Source organism: Equus quagga, chromosome 3 (assembly GCF_021613505.1).
Source record: "Equus quagga isolate Etosha38 chromosome 3, UCLA_HA_Equagga_1.0, whole genome shotgun sequence".
In the NCBI taxonomy this organism is placed as follows: Eukaryota; Metazoa; Chordata; class Mammalia; order Perissodactyla; family Equidae; genus Equus; species Equus quagga.
The window spans coordinates 123371573-123389794 of record NC_060269.1 but is presented as its reverse complement, the minus strand read 5'-3'; the positions used below and the strand labels follow the sequence as shown (position 1 = coordinate 123389794).

General features: G+C 36.0%; 1 protein-coding gene across 7 annotated transcripts in view; it reads left to right on the top strand.

The window, feature by feature from the left end:
* LOC124237040 (NEDD4-binding protein 2-like) overlaps positions 1-18222 on the top strand; it is an 86514-nt gene that overhangs the window by 21856 nt on the left and 46436 nt on the right. For 3 of the 7 annotated variants that reach the window (XM_046656199.1, XM_046656197.1, XM_046656204.1), the window contains exons 4-7: positions 2567-2909; positions 7054-8200; positions 10731-10855; positions 14274-14362. In XM_046656199.1, coding sequence (XP_046512155.1) covers positions 2681-2909; positions 7054-8200; positions 10731-10855; positions 14274-14362 — 1590 coding nt within the window. In that variant the 5' untranslated portion in view covers positions 2567-2680. Of the gene's footprint in view, positions 1-2566; positions 2910-5146; positions 5240-7053; positions 8201-10730; positions 10856-14273; positions 14363-18222 lie in introns of those variants that run through there. The other 4 variants (XM_046656203.1, XM_046656200.1, XM_046656202.1 and 1 more) reach the window with 3 other exon arrangements.

The window sequence follows — 18222 nt, the reverse complement described above, 5'->3', positions numbered from 1 at the left end:
TTTTCAATTTCATTCATTTCTGCTCTTAGCTTTTTTATTACCTTCCTTTTACTGGCTTTGGGTTTATTTTGCTCTTTTTCTGGACTGTTGTGGTGGGGGCTTAGATTATTGATTTGAGACTTTCCTCTTTTCTAATGTATGCATGTAGTGCTATAATTTTCTGACATTGCTGCTTTAGCTGTGTCCTACAAATTTTGATATGGTATATGTTCAGTTTCATTTACTTCAATGTATTTTTTAGTTTTCCTTGAGACTTCCTTTTTGATCCACCGGTTATTTAGTGTATTGCTCAGGTTCCAAGTGTTTGTGGAGATTTTCCTGTTATCTTTTTGTTACTCATTTCTAGTTTGATTCCGTTGTGGTGAGAGAACATACTTTGTATGATTTCAGTTATTTTAAATTTGTTGAGGTTTGTTTTATAGCCTAGCATATGGTCGCTCTTGGTATATGTTCTGTGGGCACTTGAAAGGAATGTATATTCTGCTGTTGTTTGCTGGAATGTTATATAAATGTTCGTTAGATCCTTAATTGATGGTGTTATTGAGTGCTTCTGTATCCTTTCTGATCTTCTGTCTAGTTATTCTATCAATTGTTGAGAGAGGGGTATTGAAGTCTCTAACTATAATTGTGGATTTGTCTGTTTCTCCTTTCAGTCTATCGGTTTTTGCATCGCTTATTTGGTGGCTCTGTTTTTTGGTGTATACACATTTAGGGCTGCTCTGTCTTCTTGGTGGACTGATCCTTTATGATTGTATAATGTTCCTCTCTGTCTCTGATAATTTTCTTTCTCTAAATTCTACTTTATCTCATATTAATATATAAAAAATATAATTTTAATTAACTTAAATAGGCACATGTGGCCAGCGGCTGCCATATTGATAGTGCAGTTCTGGAAGATAGAGCTATGACACAGTAAATTTTTTTAAAAGGCAAATTTTATAGTATGTTAGAATGTGTTAAGGGCAATGAGTGGTTAACAGGAGAGGGAAATTGGGGCAGAGGGAGTGGAGGATATGATTTTAAATTGGGTAATCAAGGAAGAAATCACTGAATGTGCCACTTGAACAAAGATTTGAAAGAATGAAAGAGTTAGCAGTGCAGATATCTTGGGGAGAGTATGTTACAGGCCAGCAGGGAGGTGGTCCATTGTAAGGACTTTAGGTTTTGCTCTGAGTGACATGGAGAACCAACCACTTGAGGATTTAGAGGAGACCCTAATTCATTCTGATTAGTGCTGTATGTAGATCGTTCTGACTCATGTGTTGAAAATAGACTATAGTGGGCAAGGGTTGGAAGCAGGGAGACAGGAATAAGGTGAAAGATGATGGTAGCCAACCCAAATGGTTAGGGCAGATTTTGGGCAAAATATCAGACACTTAGTTTTAGATATGTTAAGTTTGAAATATTTAATAGACAAGCATAGACTGTCTGGAGTTCTCCATATATACGAGTCCCTGCCCTTGTGGAGCTTACATTTTACTGGAATATCAGTAGTAAATATAATAAATAAATAAGTAAGTAAAACAAATAAATAAAACATATACTATGTTAGAAGATAAGTCTTATGGAGAAAATTCAAGTAAGGGAAGAAGGATAAGTGGTGTTGGGGGACTGACTTCCTGAGAAGGTAACATTTGAGTAATGATAGGAAACTGGTGAGGAAATAAAACTTTATGGATACCTGGGAGAATAGTAGTTCAGGTAGAGGGAACCAGGATGTAAAGGTTCCCAGGTGGGAGCATGGTTGGTGTGTTTGAGGAAGAGCAAGGAGGCGAAGTGTGGTTGGAGTGACGTGAGCAAGGGAAAGAGGATTAGGGATGACAGGACTGAGGTAACAGAAATGTCTGGGTTATAGGCCGTTTTAAGGGCTCTTCTTTTTACCCTGAGTGAGATGGGAAGCTGGTGGTTAGATTAGCAGAAGGAGGGGTGATCTGACCTACAGTTTAGCTGAATCACTCTAATTGCTGTGCTAAATAGACCGAAGGGGCAAGGGTGGAAGCAGGGAGATTCTTTACAAGACTGTTACAGTAATCCAGGCAAAAGGCTGTGGCAGCAGTGGAGATGGTGAGGACCGATCCTATTTGGATACATTTTAAGGGTTATACTGACAAAATTGGCTTACTGATTGGATGTGGGATGAGAGGAGTGAAGAATGACTCCAAGATTTTTGACCTGAGCCGTTGGAGGGACAGAGCTGCCTTAGCTGAGATGGGTAAGACTGTGAAGGGATGAGCAGCAGCTCGGTTTTGGACATGTTAAGTTTGTGATGCCTATTAGACATCCACATGAAGGTGTTCAGTAGGCATTCTAATTATGAAAAATGATATTAAAACAGTGTACTCACTGTTCTGAAAATATGTTGCATTTGTTAATATCTTAATTTTTAACATGTTCAATCCTGGCAAAACTTGAATATTTTGGAGAAAGAGAAATTGTCTGACTGCTTCTTGGCTTTGCCGCCAGAGTTGATAGTACTTTCTTAGAGTTAAATAAAGATGTCATTCCGATTTTAGAAATGGAAATAGAACTATATAGTCTGAGTGTTTCTACTTGCTTTCTATTTTAGGTCCTTTTACTGCTGGATTGTGCAAGATACTTAACCCTGTTTTCTTTGAGGTATGACTTAAATATCAAACATCTTAAGTAAGAAAAGGGAAACATTTTAGTTTTGGAAGTCAGAATGCCAAGGAGAAGGAAAAATCTTGGGGGAAATCCTTTTCGGAAGACTGCAAACTCTAAGGAAGTTGTCGTATCCAGTGTTGCTAGTCATGAGGAGCCAACCACTACTCTTCCTTCCATGTGTGAGACAAAAGTTGATCAGGAAGAACTCTTCACCGTTATCTCAGAGATGTTTTCTGATCTGGATCCTGATGTAGTGTATTTGATGCTTTCTGAATGTGATTTTAAAGGTGAGAAAAAGTTTAGTTTGAACCCTTTGCATCTTATAAGAAGACTTCATGTACTATGCCCTGACCAGTAGTAATATAGAAAAATGACTGCCTGGTTTCTATTTTGTTCATCACTTATGGAGCATCTGCGTGGGCAACTACTAAGTTTGGTATTGTGAGGGATCTGAAGAAGAATAAAACATAGTTTCTGCTTTCAAGAAATATATAATTCTAGATATAAGATGTATGTCTAGATATCATATTCTATGTTTTATTATTTTTTTTTACCTTCCCTCTAGAACAGGTTGGCACTCTTGACATTTTGGACTGCATAGTTCTTTGTTGTGAGTGGCTCTCCTGTTTGTTGTAGGATGTTCAGCAGCATCCCTGGCCTGTACCCACTAGGTGCCAGTAGCACTCTTCCCACCAAATTGTGACAATTAAAAATGCCTCCATATATTGTCGTATGTCCCCTAGGGGGCAAAATCATCTCTGCTTGAGAACCACAGTCCTAGATGTAAGCTCCATAAAGATGAATTTTAAAAACAGTTTTGTTTTACTGCTGTATCCCCAGTCCCTAAAATAGCAAATGACTCATAGCAGGACCTCAGTAAATATTTATTGATTGAAGAGGTAATTATAATTGTGGGACTGAGAGCTGATTGAGAGTTGAGGCTAGTAGAGTAGTATGGTTTTAAAACATTGACTTTGGAGTCAAGAAACCTAGGTTGGATTTCTAGCTCTGCCACTTAAGCTCTCTAGGTCTCAATTTTTTAATCTATTAATGAGAAAAATAATAGTATGTACCTCATGGGACTTTTTTCATAAGGTTTGAGGTGGTTTGTTTTGTTTTGTTTTTGGTAAAGTCTTCAGTATAGTATGTTATTTATAACTTGTAATAAATTGTTTAGAAATATGTTTGTAGACAGAAGGGAAACTATCAAAGTTGACTGGATGAGTAAATTAAATGTTGATGCTTAGTATTGCTATTGGCCATGTTAGTGTAGGATAAAATTATTCTAGATTTGGGAAGTTTTGATAATGCATGATAACCTTCCATTTTTATTCATTATGTGGTCTGTGATGTGAGCATACCTTTATTCTGTTATGATATGTATGCAGTAAACCAGTTTTCAGTAGTCCACTTGATGCTCAGAAATGATAGTGTGTAGAATTTTGTAAGTGTGAGTTCAACATTTTTTTCCTAATTTTGATGTCTTTAAAATTTATTTGTTTCGCATTCACTAACACAGCCATGAGGAATTACAAGAAAAATATATTACCTTCACATACTAACAAAAATATATTTCTCTTTTCCAGGATCGTCTCTACACCTTGTTCATAAATACTGATATTTTGATTAGTTTGAATAATAGCATTGATGAGATTGTATATTCTACTTTTTAAACTTAAGTTAACATAAGCATTTTTTCAGTGTTGCTGCAATCTTCATATTTATTTTTAATAGCTTTCTAATATTCCGCTAAGTTGTTGTGCTTTAATTATGTCTGAGTTCTTCATGAATAGTTAATATTGCAGAAAACATCTTGGTATAAATAACCTTTTCCTTCTTTTGACTTTTTTCTTAGTCCCAAAGTTTTATTTTCTTGTGTCACAGGGTGAGAACAGTTTTCAGCTCTTGGAAACAATACTGCTAAATTGCCTACCAAAGAGGTGTGCCAATTTGTAATACCACCAGCACAGTATTAGTCTAGTGGTTTCACCACAGCCTTTTCAGCATTGTGTAGTATTATTTTTAAGGTTTTAATAGGAATTAAATGACACCTTTTCTTAATTTGTGTTTTCTTAAAATAGAGAGGAATGTTGAATTTTTTTAAAATAAAGAGGAATACATTTTTGTGTATGATTGTTCATTAATTCTTGTATTCTCGTGTGACTTGTTCATTCATGTGTTTTTTGTTGTTTTATACCATTGTTTTAATTTTTTCCAAAACTCTGTAAGGACTCTTCTTTTGTGTAATATGTGTCTTGATCTTTTACTTACTTTTACTTAATACTGTTTTTCATTATATACATGTTAATTTTTTTGGTTGATCTTTTCTTTTGTGGTTTTTCTGTTGTGTAGAGTTTTTTTCATAAGAATGCCTCTTGTATTTGCTTTGTTTCTTTGTTTCTTTCTTTTTTTTTTTCCCCTTTTTCCACATTTAGGGCATCTGGTTTTGTAGTATTGCTATAATCACCTAACTGGTCTCTGCTAGGTTTGCCCCCTCCAATCCCTCTTTGTTTTTCTTCTTAAGGGAACATTAATTGGGTGCTTACTAGGTGCCAGTCCTTGTGCACAGCATTTTTTCATGGATTATCTCATTTAATCCTCAGAACAACCCTATGAGGTAGGTATTTTTATTATCCCCATATTGCAAATGAGAAAATCAAGGCTTAGGAAAGTTAAGTAACTTGTTCAAAGTGTCATAGCCAGCAAGTAGGGATTTAAATGCTGGTTTCTGACTCTATACCAGAGCTGTTACCAACTGTGCTGTGCTGTTTCCATATTTATCTTCCATAAAACAAAACAAGATAAAACAAAAAAGCCCCCAATTTGAAATGCTTAACAATTCTAATGGTTCCTTATTTGTCTTATAATGGAAAGAGCTCAGCTTTGGAGTCAGACATACCAGTCCTGGGTCTGTCACTTATTATCTGTGTGACTTGGGCCAAGTTATATACTTTTTTATTTTTTATTTTTTTCATTGAGGTCATATTGGCTTATAACATTGTGTAAATTTCAGGTGTACATTTTTATATGTCAGTTTCTGTATAGATTGCACCGTGTTCACCACCAGTAGTCTAGTTTTTATCTGTCACCATTCATGTGTGCCCCTTTACCCTTTTCACCCTCCCCCAAAGTTATGTATTTTTTTTTTAAAGATTTTATTTTTTTTCCTTTTTCTCCCCAAAGCCCCCCAGTACATAGTTGTATATTCTTCATTGTGGGTCCTTCTAGTTGTGGCATGTGGGATGCTGCCTCAGTGTAGTTTGATGAGCAGTGCCATGTCCACGCCCAGGATTCGAACCAACGAAACACTGGGCCCCCTGCAGTGGAGCATGCAAACTTAACCACTCGGCCACGGGGCCAGCCCCCAAAGTTATGTACTTTTTGAGCTTCATTTTCATCATCTATTTGCTGGGAATACTTTGTGTACCTCACAGTATTATTTAAGGATTCAGTGAGGTGATATCTGTAAAGTCTCTACCCTAAATGCTATGACAGGTAATTTCCCTTCAAATTCCCTTAGAAAATGAAATTGATATTTCTTACCATGACGTGTAGGACCCTTCCAGATTTCACGTCATCCCCCTTTCCAGTTTCGTCTTTTCTTATCTGCCGTACTACTGTGTTCCCACGCTCCAACCAGCTTCTCTTAATCCCGTAAACATGCTTTGTGTTTTCAAGACTGGCTTTGCCTTTCCCCTCTGTCTTACAAGTTTCTTTTTAATCTTCAAGTCCCAGTTCATGTATCACCTTATGTGAAATCTTCCCTTGCTCTCCTATAAGGCTGCTTATAGCATTTATAGATTATTAAAAGTGTACATTGTTTAATCTATATTATATTATAATGTATTGTCTTCTAATGTAAAGATCTTTAATAGCCTCCATTAGACTGCAGAAATTCTTTGAGTATAGTAAAACAATGTCTTATTCATCTGTGTACAAAGGATATGTGATATATAGTACATGCTCATACATATTTTTTGTATTAAGTGAAATTAATAGCATGGACCATATAAACAAATTAGGTTTACTAAATACTTAATCCTTAAAGAACATGCAGTAGGTAAGTATTTGTTGAATAAATCAACCAGTTAGGATCTTTATTAATAGCATGCAATTACAGATATTTTTCCACTTAATAAATTTATCAGAGAATATCTACTTGATGGCAATTCATTAGTCTAGTTTATTACTGTTTGTCTGAAAGTAACAACATTGGATGTCTCCATCATTCATTCAGAACTTTTACTGATACAGACTGGTATGTTAGTAAAATATTACTTTAAAAAAATGACTTGAATATTTATAAATTTCTCTACAATGCAGAATCTAGTATGATTATAGTAGATTTTAATCAAATCATATTTTACTATTTTCAGTACATATATATATATTTTTTTTGTTGGTGTTACTGTTGTTCTTGTTATTGTACAGTTGAAAATGCCATGGATTGTCTATTAGAATTATCTGACACTGATGCCAAGATAGAAGAATCATCTTCAAAAAGCTTCATTGCTTCTGAGAACCAAGTAAGTGCAGCGGGACATGAAATAATGGAAAAGTGTCCTCCTGAAGGAGAGAGTGAAGATTCAAAAATGGATTCATTTTTGGACATGCAGCTAACTGAAGACTTGGATTCCTTAATACAGAATGCTTTTGAGAAATTGAACTCTTCTCCCAGTGACCAAGTATACTCATTTTTGCCTTTGCAAGATGTTAGTAGTTTTAGTGACCCGAGTGAATTTATAAGTTCAGATTCAAATAGTATGGCTCCCATTCTTTCTACACAAAATATGGATTTGAACAGTGAAAATTTAGACAATTCCGCCTCTACATTAAATTCAAACTCCTTAACTTCGTATTCAGTTTCGAATGAGTCCAAAAGTGTTATAAGGAATAACACATTGGCACTGGAAGATTCTCTGCTCAGTAGTTCTTTACATGTAGCAGGTGACACCAGGGGGGGTTGTAGCAATCTCAATCAAAGACAGAAAGAGCTCTTAGAATCGGGGTGTCTTCAGGCTCAGTTCTCTCAAGCTCCTGTAGATTTGGATGTCAGTGAATCTCAGGCTCCTTTAAACCTCACTGTGGAAAATCCAGGGCTTGGTTTGCTAGGTAGAGGTGAGAATCAGAAATCTACTTCTGTACCTGATATGTTTGTACCTTCTGAAGAATTCAGTTTCAAGTCACACAAACATACTGAACTGCCGCCAAAGGGGAAGGATGTGAATTACTGCCCAATACTCACCCCTCTTCCTCTACTCCTGCCGCCGCCTCCACCTCCACCAATGTGGAATCCAATGGTTCCTACTTTTGACCTCTTTCAAGGAAACCATGGCTTTGTAGCTCCTGTTGTAACCACAGCTGCACACTGGAGACCTGTCAACTATACGTTTCCACCCCCAGGTATTTCTCACACTTCCCCAACAAAGGTATGGAGAAATAAAGAGGGAACAAGTGCTTATCAAGTACAAGAAACTCCAGTTTCGCAGGTTGTAAGAAAGAAGACATCATCTTATGTTGGACTAGTTCTTGTTCTTCTCAGAGGGCTTCCGGGATCAGGAAAATCTTTTTTGGCAAGGTATGAGGTTTAATTCAGTTTTAAAAAAAGAGTATAATTCATGAACCTGTACATTTGTAATAGTATGAATATGTGAAATGCTTTTGCTTAATAGAGATGTTAATAACCCCTAAAATGTTTTCTTTTTACTAATTTTTTCTAACTTTGTAGCTAATAGCACTCTTTTCTCCAGTTTTTATTGAATTCTTTCATCTTAGATTATTATTTTAAGAGACAAGTAGAGAAAGAAATTAAAGATAATTTCAAGATTGTGAGCTTGTGAAATCAACAGAAATAGCTTTATGTAGAGGAAAACTAATTTGGGAGAAAGATGAGTTCATCTTTGATTATAGAGTTAAAGGGCCATAATCGATTTTGAATTCAAGGAAGTCTTAAATACAAGAATTCTACTGCTAGTTGGAAATTTGTAATTGTAGCATGTTGTTAAATAATGCTTTTAAAAATGTGTGATTTGAAGGAAGACAGCATAGGATGAGTCACTGGTAGAGAACTTTAAGTTTTCACTGATTTATTTGCTACAAAATATGATACTCTCAATTATTTTGTCTCATATGTCCATCTGTGTCCCTTTTGTAGTTACGGTATGTTGTGGGTGGCTTTGTCTGGGAGACTAGAGTCAGGCTTGGGAGCAGCTTTGTTGTGTTTTCAGTAGCACATGTTAAAGAGTATTATTTTCAGAGTCTCTCCTACCCCACTTATTCTTTAAATTCCAGAAGGTCTACATCTAATATATTTATTTACCAGTTCTTTTTTTTCCTTTTCCTTCCAAATTTTAAGTTTTTGCTTTCTTCTCTTCTTAGCTGGGTCTTTTTTATTTGATCATGGGTATGTCTAGTCTTAGTGAATATGCATATTAGTGAATATGCATATATACTTGGGAATGTCTTTGATGAGCTCATTCTCAGTTTTCTGATATGCTTTCTTTGGGTTTATTTTCCAGTAAATTTCCACATTTTCTGCTCATTCAGTTATAAGCATATTCTTCTGTAGACTTTCTCATTGATTTAATAACAACAATAATGAACCATTTTAATTTAATGTTATGGATATTACAATCCTTCATGATATTGTAGTTTGTGAAAGAGATTGGAATGAAAGGTGGTACCTTAAAACGTAATAGAGCTGTGACACAGGTTTGAAGAACTAGGTTTCAGGGGCCATGGAGCCAGAGGCAGCTGCAGTTAGAGAATAGGAAGAGAAAGAAGTGCTTGTCATTAGGTAGGAACTTAGTAATATTTTTTGAATGAGTAGAGAGAAATAACTGGGAAGTGCAGAGACATAGAAGCTGAGTTTTCTTAGAATGGTCCATAGTATTAAACTAGTGTGCAAGCCTAAGGAAAATAAGGCATGAAAAAAGGCTTTTGGATTTATTGGAAAGAAAGTCATGAGTGGATATCTTAAAAACAACTTTGTTGCACGGTGAAGGTAGAAGACAAAGGGTTAATGAAGCGTTGATAACAAAGCGGCTAAGGGAAGGAGAGAAGCTGGGTAAGAGTTGAAAGGGGTCCTTACAGCATGGTGAAAATTTTTAAAGATAGATGAGATGCATCCATGTTTAAAGAGAAAAGAGGAAGTGTCAGAGAAGGGGAAATGTAAGAGATAAAGGAGACGAGGATAAATAGAGGATAGAAGGTGGCATCAAGTGAGCATTCACTAGAAGGTAAGCTCCATGAGTGCAAGAATTTTTGTCTTTTTTATTCACTGCTGTGTGCTCAGTGCTTAAAACAGTGCCTGGCACTTAGTAGATGCTAATAAAAATTACATTCAAGAGATGTATTTTATCTTTAGATACACTTATACCTATTTTAGGAGGAGACAATAAATGGTGATATTTTACAAATGGTCAAGAATGGTAGCATTATGTCTCTGTGGATTCTATTTGCTTAGTCGTTACATGTATCTCAATTATGTAGAAGATAAATTCCAGAATCAGGAAAGAGAGGTGTCAACCCCCCCCCCCCCAAAACTATCTTAACTGTGTATAGTTTAACAGATTAATAGTCTATTAACATTATATTGTTGGATGTTTTTGGCGTACTCACTAAATTTATAGCAGTAGAGCTTTATCTGCTTTTGGAGATCTGTTGAATATCAAGCTACTTGCCTACCTTGAAGTGACCTTCCACTTAGAGTGGGTGAAGTAGGTCACTGTGTATCAAATGACCAGGTGAGGGGGAACCTGTGACTGACAGGAGTTCTGAAGCATTTTCAGTTACCAGGTTTTCTTGATAACTAAAAAAATTTGTTAATCGTCAAACCTTTGTAGTTAAGGATAAAGGACTTTATAACATTAAACAAGTGTCTGAAATAATAATTTACATAAAGCAAAATAGACTTGTCTTAGGTCAGTTTTCTTGGGAGTCAAACTTTTGCTTAGAGGATTTGCAATATGATTCATTTGAATATTACAATATTCTCGCTCTTTTAAATAATAATACTTGAATTTTCTATTTGGATTATGACCTTGTAAAAATTAGGAGAGAAAATTTGAAGAAAAGTTTATGAAAATAATTCCATTTATCTTTCACAGGACTTTGCAAGAGGATAATCCGAATGGAGTCATTCTTAGTACTGATGATTATTTTTACATAAATGGACAGTACCAGTTTGATGTAAAGTACTTAGGAGAAGCACATGAGTGGAACCAGAATCGTGGTAAGAATAGACATCGGATTCTGGAATAATATTAAGAGTAGTGTAAAGAGGGGGCCAGCCATGTGGCCGAGTGGTAAACTGTGCACTCCGCCTCAGCGGCCTGGGGTTCACTGGTTTAGATCCTAGGCGTGGACCTATGCAGCGCTCATCAGGCCATGCTGTGGCAGCATCCCACGTAGAAGAACTAGAATGACCTACAACTAGGATATACAACTATGTACTGGGGCTCTGGGGAGAAAAAAAAAAAGAGTAATGTAAAGAAAAAATCTGCTTAATATTTGTATTTTGAGACATATAACTTTTAAAAAAGTTATAATTAACTTTAACTCTATATTATAACTATAATATATATGTAAAATTATAACTATGACAATCTTTATGTTATATAGTAAGAGGTAACCTTATCTCATAGAGTTGTTGTGAGGATTAAATGAGTTAATTTTTGTAAAATGCTTAGATCATTGCATGGCATGTTTAAGTTTCATTTAATCAATGTCGTCAGAAGCAAATAAGATTTTCTACTTGGGTCACAGCGTAGCTTAAGATGGTTACAGTTGTCTGGTATTCTCTGGTTCCTGTTTCCTAAAATGGAATTTGCATCATTAACCACTAGTCTTCCCTAGGTTGGTTTAATTTTAATTTTTATGGAGGATAATGGGAGAGTAAAAATGACTCTCATTGGGGGCTGGCCCCGTGGCCAAGTGGTTAAGTTCGTGCTCTCTGCTTCAGTGGCCCAAGGTTTCTCCGGTTTGGATCCTGGGTGCGGACATGGCACCGCTCATCGAGCCATGCTGAGGCAGCATCCCACATAGCACAACTAGAAGGACCCACAACTGAAAATATACAACTATGTACTGGGGGGCTTTGGGGAGAAAAAAGGAAAAATAAAATCTTTAAAAAAAAAAAAAGGCTCTCAAACTGAATCTGTGGGAAGATCATAGGTAAAAATCTTAATTTCTTTATTAGTGCAACTGTTTGTTTACTTAAGATGGTTTTATCATGAAATGTTTAGTTATATGAATAGTTTGAATTTTATATGGAGAATTCTTATGAAGACTATAGACAATATTTTACTTAGCCTTTCTTTTATGATAAATGCACTGTCAGGATGATTCTTGAGTTTGCTGTCTTCAGACATTGTTAAATTTTTAAATATTCTTTCTTGAACTAAATGTTAAAGTGAGAACTCAGGAATATGAAAATACCAACACAGCTAAAAATAAAAGAAACAGTATGATGTGGTGAAGAGCAATCTTGGGTTTGTCAGTTACTAGCTGTGTGATCTTGTGCAAGTTTCAGTCATGCACCACATAACAACATTTCAGACCACATAAATGCCGGTGGTCTTGTGAGATTGGTACCATATAGCCTAGATGTCTAGTAGGCTACACCATCTAGGTTTGTTTAAGTATACTCTATGATGTTCGCACAGTGATGAAATCACCCGACAGTGCCTTTCTCAGAGTGTATCCCCATCGTTAAACAACGGATGACTGTATTTATACTCTCCAAGGCCCAGTGTCTTCATCTGTAAAAGGACATAATAATGCTTAACCCCCAGGATTGTTGTAAAGGTTAAAAATGAGAAGGAGAAGTGCTTAGGAATGGTTCAACATGCCCTTACTACAGCAACAACCACAGCAATAATAATATTAAATAATAGTATTAAATCTTTTTTAAACAGATTAATTGAGAGATATTTCACATGGTTTTTAGCATACTCAGAGTTGTACAACAATTTAGAACATTTTTATCACTCCAAAAATTTCCTGTACCCATTATCATTCACTCATTTCTCCCCAACCACTCCTAGCCTTAGGCAACTACTAACCTACTTTCTATCTATAGGTTTGCCTATTTGGACATTTCATATAAATGGAATCATATAATATGTGGTCTTTTGTGAATTTTTTTTCACTCAGCATAATGTTTTCAAAGCTCATCCATGTTGTAGCATGCATCAATACTTCATTCCTTTCTCATGGCCGAATAATATTCCATAGCATAGATATGTTACATTTTATTTATCCTTTCATTAGTTGATGGACATTTGGCTTGTTTCCACTTTTTGGCTGTTATGAATAATGTTGCTATGAATATACACACCTAAGTCTAACCTTTTTAGGAACTGCCAAGCTGTTTTCCAAGGCAACTGCACCACTTTACATTCCCACTAGTACTTTATGACCTTTCCAACATCTCTCCATTGTCACCAACACTTTGTTATTATCTGTCTTTTGACTATAGTTATCCTGGTGTGCGTGGCTTTGATTTGCATTCCCCTAATGGCTAATGGTGTTGAACATGTTTTTGGCTTTTTGGCTATTTGTTTATCTTTGGAGAGCTGTCTATTCAAGTCTTTTGCCATTTTTAAATTGGATCATTTGCCTTTTTATTACTGAGTTGTAAGAGAGTAGACAGAACTTTTAAAACTTCCAAATAATTTCCTTGTAAAGCTTATTTATTGTGGTTTATCATTAATTTCCTGAATGGTCTAATTCCTTGGGGGAAAAAGGTAGTTTTATAAGAAACTCTCCTGCACAAAGTATATAATATTTTCTTTATTTCAAATCATTATATATATATTTTTTGGTGTTTGTCCATATTTTTTGTTTGTTTTTAAGCTTTATTTTGGAATAATTTTAGATTTATGGGAAGGGTGCAAAGGCAATGTAGAGTTTCTGTATATCCGTTGCCCAATTTCCCGTAATCTTAACATGTTATATAACCATGGTACATTTGTCAAGACTAAGAAATTACCACTGGTACCTTACGATTACCTAACTCCAGACTTTGTTTGGATTTTAGTTGTTTTACTAAAGTCCTTTTCTGTTCCAGAGTCTTATCCAGGATACCATGTTGCTTTTAGCATGATATTGTTTTTCTTTTTTTCTTTTTTTTTTTTTGAGGAAGATTGGCCCTGAGCTAACATCCATGCCCATCTTCCTCTACTTTATACGTGGGACGGCTGCCACAGCATGGCTTGATAGGTGGTGCATAGGTCCGCACCCAGGATCTGAACTGGCGAACCTGGGGCCGCTGCAGTGGAACATATGAACTTAACTGCTATGCTACTTGGGCTGGTCCCAGCATGATATTGTTTTTAGTGATAGCTTTTTAAAAATTTATGCTGTTTATGCTTGTAACACACATGCAAAACTTAGATCAGATAGTTTTAGTTAATACTTTTCTCTGATTATAACCTTAGTATTTGTTTATTTAGTATTTATTATTCAACATTTACCTGTACTTTAATTTTTCATGTACACAAAAGTGATATTTAGAAGTAGGGCTGTGAAAAAATTAGCACATTTATGATTTTCAAATTATGAAAACAAGATCAGATTTTTAAAATATCAAGATAATGCTTAATATTGTTATTAAAAATGATTTGTCATTTTCTGTGTGTGTTTTTCAGCAAAAGAAGCCTTTGAGAAGAAGATATCTCCTATAATAATAGATAATACAAACCTACAGGCATGGGAAATGAAGCCATATGTTGCTTTGGTTTGTACCATAAGTTGTCGTAAGTCTATAATAGAGGGCGTAAAATTATTGGAAGGTGTTATTTACACAAGTGAATCTCAAGCAAACAGTCCCTGGACTGTCTGTAACTGAATTTTCTCTGGTCTTTAGCTAAATGAGAAAAATAAAAATAGTTTTTTCCATAAAGCTAAATGTATTCAGTTTTCAAATTCTGAGATTCAGTTTTTAAATTCTAAGATTATTTTTGTTTTTTGATGTCGTTTATGAAAAAATAGTGGTATTAAATTATAATTCTGTTTGTGTGTATATAATAATTTTATGTTTGTGTGTGTATATATATATATATGATTCTTTTTCTTATTGTTCTTATTTGGCAGAATCACAATTTGTTGATTCTTTGTTATTCCTCAAGTTTCTTTTGAAATTTTGCTATTCTGAGAAATTCAGAATTCTGTAAACTCAACTATTTTCAGTTCTCCAGACTTGTCACAGTCCTTTTTTGCACAGCTTTGATGTCACCATTTTCAGAAAGTTAGCATTCATTAACTTACTAAAAAGCTGAGTTGAGTACTCTTTCTACTTTTATGGCACCCTGGCTTTATTCTGTCATAGCATTAAGCGTACTGTTTTTTTGATTTTTTCCTTTTTTTGAGGAAGATTTGCCCTGAGCAAACATCTGCTGCCAATCCTCCTCTTTTTGCTGAGAAAGACTGGCCCTGAGCTAACATTCGTGCCCATCTTCCTTCACTTTATATGTGAGATACCTACCACAGCGTGGCTTGTCAAGCAGTGCCATGTCCACACCCGGGATCCGAACTGGTGAACCCCATGCCGCTGAAGCGGAACACGCGCACTTAACCGCTGCACCACCGGGCCGGCCACAAGCATACTGTTTTTATCAAGTAGGGTTGGCTAACTTTTTTCTGTAAAATGCCAGATAGTAAATATTTGAGGTTTTGTGGGCCACGTACAGTCTCTCTTGCATATTCTTTTTTTTCCTCTTTTTTCAAACGATTCTTTAAAGACATAAAAACTATCTTTAGCTGCTAGGCTATCCCAATACTGGCTGAATTTGGCTCTAGGCCATCTATATATTCTTGAGGTAAAACTGTTGTTTTATTTGTCATCAAATCTCCAGGGTATAGCTCTATGCTTGACATGTATTAAATGTATATTCATTGAGTAAATTGACGAATGAAGCTTTTGTAAGTTTTGGGTATTGTTTGGTTTATTCCCCAAAGATTAGCACATGCCTGGACATGGGACCTCAATTTTTGCCTTAGTGAATGAATGTGGTACTTCCTCTTCTATGTCCTTGACACGTCCAGCCTCTACCTCCTTTGCTGTGCCTAGTGCACTTGTACTGTTTTGATGGTGTGATGCTTCACCTTCTGAAGAAAATTGTGTCTTTTGAAAGCAAATGAGATTTTACTTCTGTGCAGTGTCAGTAGAGGAAACAAAGACACGATTTTACTGTATTTTGGGAGCTGGAATTCGGTTTGCTTTCTGGCTTTAGGAGTTCCTAATTTCTAGGTGAATATGTTTACCATGGGTGGCATGCTTTCCCCCTTAACCTTACTTGACTTCTCTGTAGGTTTTCCTTAGCTTCCTGCTGTCATCTTAGAAAGTTCTTTGACACTTTATTTTCCTGTGTAGAGAATAAAGAAGGCCTCGAATTACTCTTTCTGATTTTCATTTTGCTTCAGGCTTCTATAATGTTTTCCTTTCCGTTTTTTCTTATATAATAATTGAAAATATAAAGCTATTTTTCCATTATTGATTCCTTGGCTCTTCTCAACTCAGAAATATAAAGGAGTCATAATTATTGTAGAGTGGCAAACTAGTTTTTTCTTCATAAAGTAGATATAGGAATTACTATAGAGAAGGAGAGTCACTTTTTGCTTCTTTTAGTAGCAAGATAATAAGAGCTCTGGAGGAGTTGAATAGATTGGAGATAACTGTCTATTACTGTTTTGACTGTCATTTACAAAAGTAGCTAAGTAGTAAATTGAGAATAAATAAGGGACAGTCAGATATCTTAGTGGCAACTGGCAAAACTTATTACTTTACTTTAAATATGTATCTATATATAAAAATATAAATATATATATCTTCCCTTGTGAGCTATCATATAGCGTGACGTAAGTAAATCAGAATCCTCTCAAGTGATATAACATATTATTAAGATTTACATATTGATAGGGGAGTTGAAAAAGTCTTTAAATTCATAGTCTCTGTTTTTCTCTGTGTGTGTGTGCATTTAAAATGAATTTGATCCTAAGAGCTACATGACACTCCTTTAGGTAATTAAAGACCTGGGCTGTTATCAGGCCCTGAATAAGTTGGATGAAATTTGGTGCTGTAGTGAGGAGATGGAAGTGACTAGGCTCATTACAGGTTGTTATGTCACTTTCTACCTTGGCGTCTGGGTTGACTTTTGGGCTTTTCTGTCAGTAATGACAGATTATAGTAGTGACCACTTTGGGCATCTTGTCATAAAACTGAGGGGATCGTAGTGAGAGAGGAGGTGAAGTCAGAGATGTAGTGGTGGTTGGAGAGATTGTGTGAGGGCTCACAGATCACTGTAAGGACCTTGGGTTTTACCTTGAGTGGCGTGTAAGATGTATTAGTCTGCTTGGGCCGCCATAACAAAATATTATAGACTGGGTGGCTTAAACAACAGAAAATTGATTTTCTCACAGTTCTGGAGGCTCGAAGTCCTGGATCAAGGTCCAGCAGGGTCAGTTTCTGGTAAGAGTTCTCTTGCTGGCTTGCAGATGGCCATGTTCTTGCTGTATTCTCACATGGTGTAGAGAGTGAGTTCTGTGGTGTCTCTTCTTATAAGGACACTAATCCTATCGAATCAAGGCCCCACCTTATGCCCTCATTTAATCTTAATTACTTCCATAGTTAAGGCCCTATCTTCAAATATAGTCACATGACAGGAATGGGGTTTCAACATATGGGGTTTGAGGAGACACAAACATCAATCCAAAGCAGAGGGTTTTAAGCAGAGTGGTGGCATGATCCAACTATTTATTAATAGGATCACTTTAGTGTAGTGTTGAGAATAGACTTGGGAGGACAAGCGTGGAAACAGGGAGACTTGTTAGAGGGCTATAGCAGTAATTAAAGTAAGAGATCATGTGGCTCACACCAAGGCATGGTAGCAGTGAAGGTGACAATAGTAATTAGATTCTGGATATATTTTGAAAGTAGAGCCGACTGAATTTCTCGTTGGATTGATGTGGAAGTGAAAGGAAAGGAGGAGTCAAGTATGACATCAAGGTTGGTTTTTGGCCTATCCAACCGGAGACTGTTATCAGCTGAGATGGAGAAGGATTCTGATAGCATAGTTTTGAGGTGGGGGTGGCGTAATGGATTTCTGAAGTCTGGGTTTGGATATGTTAAATTTGTTGAATAGGTAATTGGATCTATGACTTTGGAGTTCAGAAGCGAATTCTGGGCTAAAGATATGTATTTGAGAGTCATTACCATATGCATGATATTTAAAGCCAAGGAAGGGAGTGATATTACCTAAGAAGTGAGTATACATCAAGAGTAGAGGATCTAGGACTAAGTTTGGGGCATTCCATTGTGAGACATCTGAGTGAAAAGGAAGGACTAGCAAAAAGACTGAGAACACTTACCCAGTGGGGTAGGAGGAAAAACAATAGTGTGTAAGGAAGAAAAGTCTAAGGAGAAGAGAATGATGAACTGTGACAAATGCTGCTAAAGGTCAAGTAAGAGAGGACTGAGAATTCACCATAGCAGTTTTCAATGTGGCAGTAATTCATGGTCTCAGTGCCCCCAGTTTCAGTAGAGTAGACAATTGGAGTGGGTTTAAGAGAGGCTAGAAGAGAGGAGCTGGAGACAGAGAA